The 13,632-nt window shown below is 37.9% G+C and overlaps 1 protein-coding gene across 1 annotated transcript in view; it reads left to right on the top strand.

Moving 5' to 3' along the window:
- Positions 1 to 7,074: 7,074 nt before the first annotated feature.
- Positions 7,075 to 13,632, top strand: part of ANGPTL5 (angiopoietin-like 5) — a 29,810-nt gene continuing 23,252 nt past the window's right edge. The window contains exons 1-4 of the mRNA XM_006833760.1: positions 7,075 to 7,263; positions 10,147 to 10,291; positions 11,492 to 11,595; positions 12,378 to 12,468. Coding sequence (XP_006833823.1) covers positions 7,171 to 7,263; positions 10,147 to 10,291; positions 11,492 to 11,595; positions 12,378 to 12,468 — 433 coding nt within the window. The 5' untranslated portion in view covers positions 7,075 to 7,170. The remainder of the gene's footprint in view (positions 7,264 to 10,146; positions 10,292 to 11,491; positions 11,596 to 12,377; positions 12,469 to 13,632) is intronic.

The raw sequence follows: 13,632 nt of genomic DNA, 5'->3' as shown, positions 1-13,632 counted from the left end.
GGGGGAAGATATATCTTGAAGTGTTTTGTTGATGATGAATGCGTTACCTCTGTGACTGTATGTTCTACAATAGCTCTGGATATATTTGCAGCATATACAAATATGCAGAAATATCCTTTGCCAAACCTATTTTATATACTTATTGGTGTGTTCCCATTGTCCTTCCCACATCTGTTCAGCTTGCATGTCTTCCTATGATCTACTCATAGATAATGTTTGTTATTCCTATTATTGTGTGACCGTATGTGTAATAGTGGAGTCCTGGTGCAGTGCTGTAGGATAGGCATTGGACAGTTAACTGCACGTTTGGCAGCTCAAACCCACCAGACGCTCTTTGGAAACCCTCTACGAGGTCGCTGTGAATTGGAACTGACTTGACGACACTTAGCTACAACAATAATAATATATAATAGTATTTCCCTTTGTTGTCTTTTTCTCTTTTGCACCTCCCAGCATCTATCTTCCTACGACTTGATCAAGTTGTATTGACGTCTTCCTTATTGTATATATCACATTTCCCTTCACCCAAGTTAATACATGTGTACTGGTTCGAACTTACCAACTGATCTATAGGAGAAAGATGAGGCTTTCTGCTCCAGCAAAGATTTAAATAACCCTATACAGGATTGCAATGAGTAGGAACCAACTCCACAGCACTTAACAACAACAGCAACTCTAGTTAAGTCTGGGTGTGGCACTGTAGGATAAACATTGGACTGCTAACAACAAGGTCGACTGATGGTTCAAACCTACCAGGATTGCTGATTGGAACTGACTTGACAGCACTTACAATAACAACTCTCTAGTTAGTGATTCATTCTCCCTTCGCCTACCATACCTGGTAACCATCAAATAGTGTTCCTGTCTGTGTTTAAATGGTTTTTTGACTTTTAACAATAGTGGTTTTGTACAAGATCTGTCCTTTGTGGTTGTCTTACTTCACTCAGCATAATGTCCTTGCCTCAGGCTGGGATCTCTATAGAAGCAAAGTGAGTGAAGTTTATATATGTACATATAAAGAGAGGCTTATAGCAAGGACAAAGGCTCACACAGTTGTAGAAGTGGGCAAGGCCCAAGTTAGTTGGCCAGATGTCAGACTGGAGGTTTCTCATTCATATAGCTGCAGGACTGATGGAGCAAGATTAGCAGGTCAGATGGCAGGCAGGCAGGTTGGGAAGGTAAGAGGGCAGGCTGCTGACAACTCCCAGAATTGGGAGGCAAAAGACTAGGCTGCTGGTTCAAGTCCAAAAGAATGGGACGTAGGATGATAAGCCAGATGCGTAATTCAGAACCAGCAGAAAGCAAACAAGCTCTGTATTGGAATCAGGCCACATTCCCAAAGAAACTTCCTAACCATTTATTGGCTGCTCATCATGAGGGATTATTGCACCTTAAGTGTAAAATCACTCCGAGCTTCACTTCTCTCCAGTATGTCATCTATTGGTAGTGATCTTTTGCATATTAACACTACAACCTCACATCATGGATTAGCAGCACCCTGGTACTCTTCACTAGTGGAGGCAGAGCTATCAGTGCCTTTGAAATCATTCCAACTTGAGAACCAATCTAGAAATCTCATCCTGTGCTTTTGTTTCTCTAGAACAGCTCTTGGTGCTAAATATCTTAGACTGGATTTTCTAGAGAAGCAAAACCAATAAAGCTTATATGGGTTGTTTTTGTTAAGTTCCATCAAGTTTGGTTCTGACTCATAGCAACCCTGTATAGGGTTTTTGAGGAGTGGCTGGTGAGTTTGAACTGCAGACCTTCTGGTTCAAACTGACTTTTTGGTCTCGTGCTTATCCTGAAGTGTCACACCACATAAATTTATATAAAGAAAGTGGCTCACAGTTGCAGATGTGGGCAACTGGTCTTTTGGTCCGATGTCAGGTTGGAGGCTTCTAATTCACATAGCTTCAGGACTGATGATGCAAGAGATCAGCAGGTGAGATGGAAGGCATGTAGGTCAGGTAGGTAAGATAATCAGTTGCTGACAACTCCCAGGACTGGTGGGCAATAGGACAGGCCACTGGCTCAAGTCCAAAGAACCAGAGGTCATATGATTGGCAGATTCAGAATCCAGATTCAGCCAAAAGCAAGTACGCTTTGCCTGAGCTCAATATATGGAAACAAGACACACTCCTGAGAAAATTTCCTTTGGATAGATTGGCTGCTTATTGCAGATCTCATTATGGGGAAATGCTACATTTTATCTGCCAAACCACTGAGAATCCTGGTCCAGTCAAGTTGACACAAACCTTGACACAAACCGTGTTATGATGTATCTCATGAGTCTTCATTTTCCTTTAATGTGACCTAGTATTTCACTGCATATCTACCAGATTTTTAAAAATTATTCATCAATTTTTTTTCTATCTTTTTGATATTGTGACTTAAACTGTGATGAATAGAAGGTGCATGTATCTATTCGTGTCATGGCACTTATTTCTCCAGGATATATATATATATATATATAACTTTTGTAATGGGGTTGCTGGGTCATATTGTTTTATATTTCCAACTTTTTAAGGAAGTGCATTTTCACAATGGTTGTACTATTGTACAATCCAACCAGAAGGGTAAGAGAGTTCTAATCTCTCTACAACCTTTCCAACTTTTAGTGTTTTCTGTTGTTGTTTTTTTTTTTTTTTAACTTTGCAATTATGCTGGAGTGAGATGATATCTCATGGCTGCTTTGATTTGTTTCTCTCTAATGGAGTCTTGGTATGGCAGTGTGGACTAATGCATCAGACTGCAAAGTTGTCTGAACTGCAAAGTCGGTGGTTTAAGCTCACCAGCTGCTTCTTCGAAACCCTATACAGGGTCACTTTGGGTCAGAATTGACTCAACAGCACTTAACAACAATAGCAACAATGGCTAAACGGGGTCCTGGTGTGACACTGTGGGTTAATGCGCTGGACTACAAAGTCAGTTTGAACTGCAAGGCTGGTGGTTCAAGCTCACCAGCCACTCATTGGAAACCCTATACAGGGTCCTGAAGAGTTGGAAATGATTCGATGACACTTATCAACAACAACAATGGCTAATGATTGTGAGAATTTCTTCATGTTGTTGGCTGCCTGAATGTTTTCATTTGCGAAGTGTCTGTTCATGTCCTCTTTGGCAACTGGTTTTTATAACCTTGTGAGTCATTCAAGGGAGCCTGTGATACACAATTTCTTGAGTTTTCATTTTCATCTTGGCTAAAACTATTTTTTCCATCTTCTGCTGAAGTATTGTCATGCTCAAGTAAGAATTTCCTGAACTTGTCTCTGGGAAAGCTATGAAAGAACAAAGAACTTTAATGTCTGACAGATTTCAAATTACTAAAGCTCTGCCATTTTCATTTCAGTTGCATATAAAACTGCAACGAGAAATGTAAGGTTAAGTCATACACCAACCTGCTCCTAAAATAGATTATACAGGTCATAAAACATTGTCAACAATGATTCCACCTACTGCTATTGAGGTGATTATGATTCACAGTGAGCCTATGGAACAGACTACAACTGCCCCATGGGGTTTCCAAGGTAGTAAATCTTGACAGAAGCAGACTGTTATATCTTTCTCTTGTGGAGTAGCTGGTGAGTTTGAACCTCTGACCTTTGGTTAGCAAGCAAGAGTTTAAGCACTGAATCATCAAGGTCCTTCAGCAATGATATTGTTGTTGTTGTGTGCCGTGGAGTCGGTTTCGACTCATAGCGACCCTGTACAGGGTTTCCGAGGCTGTAAATCTTTATGGGAGCAGAAAGCCTCATCTTTCTCCCACGGAACAGCTGGTAGTTTCGAACTGCTGACCTTGCGGTTCACAGCCCAATTTGTAACCACTACGCTACCAGAGCTCAGCAATGATAGAATTGTGTATTTGTTGTTAGTTGCAGTCGAATTAGCTCTAGGTTACAGAGATCCCATGTACAACATAATTTAAATGTTGCTTGGGATTCTTGGTGTGGCGTTGTAGGATAAGCACTAGTCTGCTAAGCTCAAGGATGGTGGTTCAAATCCACCATGTGCTCCTCGGCAAACCTATAACTCAGAACTGACTCCCTGACACTTAACAACAACAAATTCCTGCACTATTGTCACATTGTTGTGGCCACTGTGTATTTTGAATGCCTTCATACTTACAGGGTTCATCTTCCAACACTACATTGGACAAAATTCTATTATGATCCTGTGGGACCTTGAGTTTACTTGATATGGCTTTTCTACCCAACATCTTCTTAATTCCCACCAAGTGATTAGATGGAACCCTGTAGCCAAGGCTAGTTTTGCCATCCAGTCAGGTTTAGAAGGAGCCATCTCAGAAGCATGAACAGACAATCCCAGGACCATTAAGAAAAAAGAGCATGAGTGGAGTGTTATATTTCTACCTAAAAAAGTGCAACAGCAAAGGTGGTGGCAGAGGCGGCAGCATGGAGCAGCTGTGGGCATCTAGGTCCATGGACTGAATAAAGTTGCATGCTTATGGATAGGAAGCTGGATTGCAAAATGTGCCCTTTGGGTATTCACAGACTGGCTAACAGGACTTTGTAACACTTGCCTGATCAAGGCAGAGGTCAAGGGGCTACAGGGCTGAGAAGTCAGATACAAGAATGAGGCGTGTCTGCAGTATGGCAGAGAAGAGGCATTCCTGATTGGAAAACTTCTGTGTTTTGAGTTGGTTTTGATCTTGAATTTTGTGACTATTCACTTCTCTTGTTATGAGTTCTGTGTGATTATTGCAATGGATTTTTGAACCCAGAAGTGAAGCAGAGTATGCTGTGGGAGGGATGGTTGGTGTCAGAATAGGGTAAAGAAGATTATAGGGTGAAGGCATATCTGAATCCCACTTCTGTAGTCTGCCTTAGTTTGAAAGCGCCACTTAAACCTATCTACCGTAACTGACCCTCTCATATTTGAACTACTGTAGCATAGCTTTCAGCATCATAGTAACATAGAAGTTACCACAATGCAACAGACAGAAGACAGGCCATAGAAAGCTGTAGATAGTCCAAGTTAAATGAATAATGATAGTGGCATTAATAATGCAAATAATAATGTGACCACCTGACATTTGATGTTTAATATTTTCTATATTTAGTCAGAAGTCCTTACGTATAATAAATCATTTAACCCACACAGCAATTCCCATTTGAAACAGAGATACTTGATCTATAGCAATATTAGATGATCCAAGGTTTCAGAGCAAGGCAGTGGTGGAATTAAGGCTCAAATCTAGGCTGTCTGATCTCAAGGGCCCTGTAGTGGAGAACTTTGAGAAAGTCATTTCATTAACATGTGAGTGGCAGATACAAGTACTTTTGGTTGTGGATAGTAAGTGGTGAGGAATTAAAGTCAGAATAGATAATTAGTTTAAGGTATTTTCTTCATTGATCAAATATTTGAATGCCTATTATGTACCAGTTCCTATTGTGTGCCATCAAAACTATGGTGTAATCCTTGCCCTGGAATTCTCAGGCTCAGGGACTGAGAAAAAGGGATTGAAAACATCATAAAACCTTGAACAGGAAGCAAGACTCAGCAAAGCTCTGCTTTTCTTCTTAATTCAATGATAATGCAGATTTATGCATATTTGTAAAGGAAGGGAGAATTTGAAAACTCACCACAGATTCCTCTATCAACCTCCAGAGAGTGTTAATTTTCTTTTCTTTTTGAAAGTGCTAATTCTGGTAGCGTAGTGGTTACAAATCGGGCTGCGAACCCTAAGCTCACCGGTTCGAAACTACCAGCCACTCCGCGGGAGAAAGATGAGGCTTTCTACTCCCGTAAAGATTTACACCCTCGGAAACCCTGTACAGGGTTGCTATGGGTCGGAACCGACTCGACGGCACTTAACAACAACAACAACAATTTTCAATAACAGTAGCTCCTATGTATGTTTAAAACATACCAACCAATTGGTGTCATAGATACTTGGCATTTATATGGTTAATATGAATGTTATAGATTATTAAATTCAGTTGTTGGAAGATGGTTATGTGCTGGGGAGTTGGTTCTGACTCATAGCGAGCGATCCTGCATAGGGTTTTGGAGGCTGCAAATCTTTACAGGAGCGGAAAGCCTCATCTTCCTCCTGCAGATCCACTGGTAATTTCCAACTGCTGATCTTGAGATTAGCAGCCTGATTTGTAGTCCTGGTGTGGTGCTGTGGGCTAATGTGTCAGACTGCAGTCTTTTAAACTGTAGGGTCTGTGGTTCAAGCTCACCAGCTGCTACTTGGAAACCCTATACACGGTTGCTATGGGTAGGAATAGACTCAATAACAACAAAACTATCAGAACTCCTTAAATTCCGTTAGAAGCGTATTTTAGGTCAGAAAATCTTTTTCTAGATGCCCACATGGATTCAACTTGACAGTTTGTAGTAGTAGTTTCAATGTAGTATTTTTCATGTCCTTGTCACCTATTTCTAGGAGTCCTGGTGTGGCGCTGAGGATTAATGCGCCAGACTGCGAAGCGGTTTGAACTACAAGGTCAGTGGTTCAATCTCACCAGCTTCTCCTTTGAAACCCTATACAGGGTCACTATGGGTTGGAATCGACTCAACGGCACTCAACAACAACAACATCACGTATTTCTACTGCCTTACGAGAGTCCTAAGTGTGATGCTTCGGGTTAATACGCTGGACTGCAACGTCGGTTTGAACTGCAAGGTTGGCGATTTGAGCTCACCAGTCAGTCACTCCTTGGAAACCCTATACAGGGTTACTATGAGTTGGAACCGATTTGATGGCACTTAGCAACAACAACAACAACTATTATGTTGTGCAAACCTCTTTATAATTATTGAGGTCTAATTTTTTAAAGAAATTTTCTCCAAGGCCAAAAAGTTAATAAACACTAGACAAATGGAATTAATTAAATTAGTTTGTATATTAATGAATTAATTTCCTGTATCCCCAAACCATGGATTTGCCATGAAGACATATGATGATTAAAAACAAAAATTGTTATTATAGCTTAATAAAATAGGTTCTGCAGAGACTACCTTGTTTTTGTTATAAAGGGTGTTGTTTCAAATGAGGGCATGGAAACCAGCAAATGTTGGCTTCTGTTTTTGTTGTACACCTTCCAGAAGTTCTCAACTGAAGACTCTATGCTCTGAAATTCTTTCCACAGAGAGCTGACTGATATTTGAAGAAGTATTTTCGTTTCTCCAAGAAAAAATAAGATGTATCTTTCTGAAGTCTCACTATTGTCCTTAAATATTTGTATTTTTATTTATGCAGATGCAATACAAGTTAACTGTGTGCATCATTCTAAGGTAAGAATTTCAGCAATATTACTTTTGCTAGGAAAATACAACGAGATAGTTTTAGAGATCTATTCTAGGGTTTTTAAAGGTTTATTACGTTACAGACTGTAATTTATAGAACACCTCACATATATACTTAGAAATGTTGAGATGTCTCTTAAATGATCATATGGTTAGACTTAGGAAATGACATTTCTTTTGAAAATATGTTAAAGAAATTGCAGACCTAGGTTAAAAACTAGCCAGTGACTTTTCAACTAACTTTGATAATGAAATATCTTATGGGGAATAAAGAAAACTCACCACTTTGTTTTAAACTTTTAATAAACTTTTTCTCCTTCAAATATTGCTTATTGAATGATTATCTAAGAAATTTAATTTTTCAAATCAATGTCATAATAAAGTCTAAAATTGTGTATGCAGTACTGCAGTTGGGATTTTAACATCTATATAGTTAACTATTTATTGATTTATATTTTTTAAATGTCATAACATATATTTACCTCTGTATTAAAACCAAATTCTAAAGTTCCATGAATGAAGGAAAAAAATTCTAGGAAAGTTTATACAACAATTAACTTTCTAAAATAATTGGTACAATTTACCATCCTTATTTAGATCTGAAAAAATGTAACTGCAGCTTAGGTTTTTGGAAACATTGTGTGTGTATGTTGTTATAGGGGTATAGGGAAGAGGAAGAAGTTACAAATAGACCTGTGTTAAAAATGTAGCACCCTAGTACTATTTGTAAAAACCAGCAGGTGGAAACAATCCATTTGCCCATCAACAGATGAATGGATAATCAAAATATAGTATATGCATACAATAAAATGTTACTCTGCCATAAAAAGAAATAAAGTCCTGATACATATCACAACATAGGTGAACCTTGGAAACATTATGTTGAGTGAAATAAATCAATTACAAAAAGACAAATATTGTATGATCTCACTAACAGAAGTACATTGATTGGTTGGTTGGTTGGTCATGTGCCATGGAGTCGTTTCCTACTCATAGCAACTCCGTATACAGTTTGAAACTGTAAATCTTTATGGGAGCAGAAAGCCTCATCCTTCTCCTGCGGAACAGCTGGTAGTTTCAAACTGCCGACCTTGAGGTGAGCAGCCTGACTTGTAACCGCTATGCTACCAGAACTCCAGGAAGTACATAGACTAGGTGAGAATGGAGAGATCAGAGTTTAATAATGGTCATCAGGGGAGGGAAGAAAGGGGAAAAAGAGTATCCTTTGTTTAGGAAACAATGGGTTTCAGTTTATGGTGACTGAAAATTTGGCAGTGGGTATTGGTGATGCATTTGAGTTGTGGTGTTGGAGGAGAATGTTAAAAATTCCATGAACTGCTAAAAGAACAAATAAGTTGAGTTGGAAGAAGTACATCCAGAATGCTCCTTGGAAGCCCGGATGGCCAGACTTCATCTCTCAGACTTTGGGCATATTATCAGGAAGGACCAGTCCCTGGAGAAGAAATTCATACTTTGTAAAGTGGAGGGTCAGAGAAAAAGAGGAAAATCCCCAATGAGATGGATTGGCACAGTGGCAGCAGCAATGGGCTCAAGTATGTCAATGATTGTGAGGTTGGTGCAGGACTGGGCAGTGTTTTGTTCTGTTGTGCATAGGATCACTATGAGTCAGTACTGACTCAGTAGCACCTAACAACAACATTGGTGATGGCTGTTTTCATGTTGTGACGCTATAAGATAAGCACTGGACCACTAACCACAAGGTTGGTGGTTCAAATCCATCAGATGCTCCTCGAAAACCCTGTATCGGGTTGCTATGAGTTGGAACTGACTTCACAGTAGTTAACAACAACATTGGTGATGACCACACAACATAATTGGTATAATTGTTCTCACTGAATTGTACACATGAAAACAAGATGAATTGACAAATGCTATATTATCTGTGGAATCCTGGTGTGGCACTGTGGGTTAATGCGCTGGACTGCAAGATTGGTTTAAACTGCAAGGTCAGCGGTTCAAGCTCACCAGCCACTCCTTGGAAAATCCAAACAGGGTCACTATGAGTTGGGACCAAATTGATGGCACTTAACAACTACTACAACAACATATTGTCTATTTTTACACTATGTAAGTATCCTTTGGTAGGCTTATAATTTGATGAGCTCTTTACCTTTTTCTCAATATCCAGATCATAAGATGACAAAACCTGTTGTTTTCTTTTAATAACAGAGTTATTAAATCTATAAAACTTCTACCATAGAAAACTTTAAGGTAGGAGAAGCCAACAACTACAAATACCTTCAGAATGACAGCTGTAGTTGTCCTTTTACAATGACATCTGTTGATTTTGCAAAGCAAAATTCCATGCTAATTTTGTTTCTGTTATCACTGATTCCTTTCAAATCTATGAATATTTTAACTTTCAAATCTGTGTTTAGTTTATACAAAAGTGACATGCCTTCTACTTATTTCCTCCTAGTTCCTAATAAAGGTTGGCAGAAAGCCTATTTGGTATAAATTTGTTGCATGTATCTTAAGGAAACCTTTAAATCCCTTTATAAAGAATTTTAACATTGTCAGATTTCTGGAAGAGTGATGTTTCAACACTATTATCACATGTAAAAATGAAAAACAGTTAAAAGTCAAACCCATAAAGTCACAGCCATAGAAAGTATACCCAATAGAAATCCTCTTGGAATTCAAGAAGAAAAAAAGGAGTGAAATTACTAAATTAACTTATTCTTACCCAAACTTTATCTTTGGAAGTTTGAACTAACCAATATATATATATATTTTTTTTTACTTAAACATTATTCTCATCTATGCCTTGAAAAATCACCTTTTTCCTATAGTCTTCTTATTGTATTGGATCATGTAACATTTATTTTTTTGTATCTTTTTAATGTAAAGGACTTGTCAACTGTTAACATTGTAGACGGTGAATCTAATGCCAAATATGAAAGTAAAAGTAATGACACTCTTTATAAAGAAAATGATGATGAGTCATATGATGTTAAACCTAAAATTACACGAGAAGAAAAGCATTTCATGTGTAGTAAGTATTAAAAATGATCATAACTGTCAAGGTTATGATGTCTTAACTATAATAAACCAAATGGTCAAGAATTACTTAAAACAAAGATGATAATCTAAGAGGACAAAAATACTAGATTAATGGAAACTAGATTATATCTAGTGTTTTGAGGACCTGGCAGACTTTTTTTTTTTTTGTTACAATGATATCTGGGTCATTTTATCTACATCTTTATCATCCTGGGTAAGAGGTTTTATGTATTTGGCACATAGTGCTTAGTAAATATTTGGTAAATTAATGAATCCTACCTCTGCATAGCCTTGTGACATCAACTGACCACAGATGGGTGAACCAAAGCATACTGACAATAGTATCATACCAGTTGTACTAGGACTATTTTCTTATTTTCATCTGCACCACTAAAAATTTTTAGTACAAGATAGGGGATACTGAAAACTAATACATCATACAAAGCAACTACTATAATAGGTATAATACAAACTCACAGCTGATTTATGGTTGTTGTTATATGCTGATGAGTCGATTCTTAGTCTTAGAAACCCTATATGACAGAGTTAGAACTGTCTCGTAGGGTTTCCCAGGCCAGACTTGGCCTCTCATACTCTGGACATATTATCGGGAGGGACCAGTCCCTGGAGAAGGACATCATTCTTGGTAATGTGGAGGGTCTGTCAATTATAAGAATTTTGAGTATTCTGTGTGTGGAGCTGTGAGATAATGCACTGATTGAAGCTCCCGGTTTGAAACTCAAGGTCAGCGGTTCGAATTCACCAGCAACTTCTTGGAAATTTAGGGTTGCTATCTGTCAGAACCTACTTGACAGCACTTAACATCAACAAATATCACTAGAAAGCATAGTTTCATTAATAAGTGTTAATCCCGAGTAAAAGAAAAAAAAAATACTAACTGTAATATGTAAGTTTGAATATTTAGATAAGTGGGATAGATGATTGTGTTTATATTTATATAAAGTGTTCTGGTGTGGTGCTGCAGGATAACCACAGGACTGCTAACCGTAAGGTTGGCATTCCAACTCAGCAGCCTCTCCTTGGAAACACTATCCAGGGTCTCTATGAGTTGAAACTAATTGATGGCATAAAACAACAACAACATATTCATATAAAATCATGTGAAATTTTATATTTTCAATTTTTCCTGTAATAATATTGTATTTAGCAGCCATTTTAATTATGGTTTAAGGAAATCTGCAAAATTCTATTGTTTCTTACACACGGAGTACCAAAAAACTACTAAGAAATATGATGGATGAGCAACAAACTTCCTTGGATTATTTATCCAATCAGGTATGGAGTTTTTAGTATTGTGTTATTATTGCATGTGCACATGGACATATAGCTCTTTGAGGTACAATCATTTTAATTCTATCATGTAATCATGTTCCATTTAGTGTCTACTGAGGGGTATCATGGTAAGTGTCAGGCAAACAGAAAACCCTATGAGTCTATCCTGAAGAGATGGACTGTTTATGGGAGCAAACAGATAAAAACATTACTGCACTGAAAATGTATTTGCGTCATAAAAGATGAACAAACACTTCCAAGGTTACAAAAGGTTGGGTGAGAGGGGTAGTACTTGGAGCTGGTGTAAAGTAGAGCAGGGGTGGTGTGGGAGGTGAGGGTGAGATGTGTAAGGAACATTGAGGTAGGCAGGAACTGTTAATTCATACCATACCTTGGAAGCCACTGAAATATTTGAGCAGTGAAAAGAAATGATCAGATTGGCAACTGGTGTGGAGGATGCTTTGGGGAGGGCAGAAAGAAGCAGGTGAGACCCAATAAAAAACTATAGCAACGATCTAGGCAAGATGTGAAGAACAGGTGCAGAAAGAGAGGCAGATACAGGTAATACTAGGGAGGTAGATGCCATTGAGCTTAATGTTTGATATTAAACTATCTATGCCTTTTAGACTTTGTTAAAACAGGAAGGGGATCAATTTAGAAAAAAAAATGCATTACTACACATTTCAGAGCTGCATTTATAAGAGGCTTACAGATATTATAGAATTCAGCTAAACATGGTTTGTTCAAATACAAATTTGCTTAAATGTGCATGTGTGTGTGTTTAGGTAAATGAGCTCATGAATAGAGTTCTTTTGACTACTGAAGTTTTTAGAAAACAGCTGGATCCTTCTCCTCACAGACCAGTTCAGTCACATGGTAAGAACATTGATATTTCTGTCTTTTGTTGCTTGAATTTTCTTGAACCAAACCAAAAAATATCCGTAAGCACCCAGACCCAAACTTGTCGCCATTGAGTTGATTCTGGCTTATAGAAACCCTATAGGATAGGGTAGAGCTGCCATGGGTTCCGATGATATAAATCTTTACAGAAGCAGACTGCCACATCTTTCTCCCACCGAGTGACGGAGGGTGTGAGCCACCAAACTTTTACTTCTTTTTTTCCCTGAGCAGGTTCATGCATTTAAAATTTGTTGTTGAAAACAATTAATCTCACTATTGTGGATATCTGGCAGGGTAGACAAGCAACACCTGCCACTAAGCAACTTACATTGCATGGCCTTTCCTAAATTGAGAAAATTATCTGATCATTAGTTATGACTGCTTATGATTTTCTAAATCTGTTGAAAAGAGCATCATTTTATGTAACTATATTCTAAACTCTGTTCATATTTTACTAATAATTAATCTCCAGTTAAAAGAAAAAATTCCAGAGTTCCTCTTACCTGTAAAAATATTTTTAACATGTTCAAACATTTGTCAATTTGGATAAAATATTTAAAAAAAGAAAAGACACTTAAGACAAATCAGAAATTTTGTACTAAAATACAGTATAATAATTCATAGAGGCTTGGGCCTCTAAGAAAGATGCCTAATCATCCTTATAATTTATAAATTCATGCCAAAAAAAGAAAGTTCCAAGCAAATAAATATAATAGAAGGCCTAGTACATGATCTTTCTTTTTCCTTACAAAAGAAAGGGAATGAAAATTACTGAGAATATCCTATGTGCACATTCATGTTTGATTTTCTTATCACGTTTTTGCCTCTCATTTACTTCCTATATCTGTCCCTAGGTAGACAGCATAACATGGCATTTAAGAGCAGGTACTCTGATGTCAGATCGCCTAGGTTCAAATCCCCCATTCACTGGTTCTTTGACCTTAAATTCCTCACTAGTAAACTGATTATCTGCAAAGGAGATACTATCAGTTTGGGTTTGGAGAAGGATTAAATAAGTAAACATGAAACACTCTTGAAATGCTGCTATTGTTATTAAGTGACGTTGAATCGATTCTGACCCATAGGAACCCTGTATAGGGTTTCAGAGAGTGGCTAGTGGGCTTGAATCACTGTCCTTGA

This window comes from Chrysochloris asiatica, unplaced genomic scaffold, assembly GCF_000296735.1.
Source record: "Chrysochloris asiatica unplaced genomic scaffold, ChrAsi1.0 scaffold00008, whole genome shotgun sequence".
Classification (NCBI taxonomy): domain Eukaryota; kingdom Metazoa; phylum Chordata; class Mammalia; order Afrosoricida; family Chrysochloridae; genus Chrysochloris; species Chrysochloris asiatica.
Note: the sequence above shows the minus strand (reverse complement) of the source record. Positions and strands in the feature narration are given on the sequence as shown.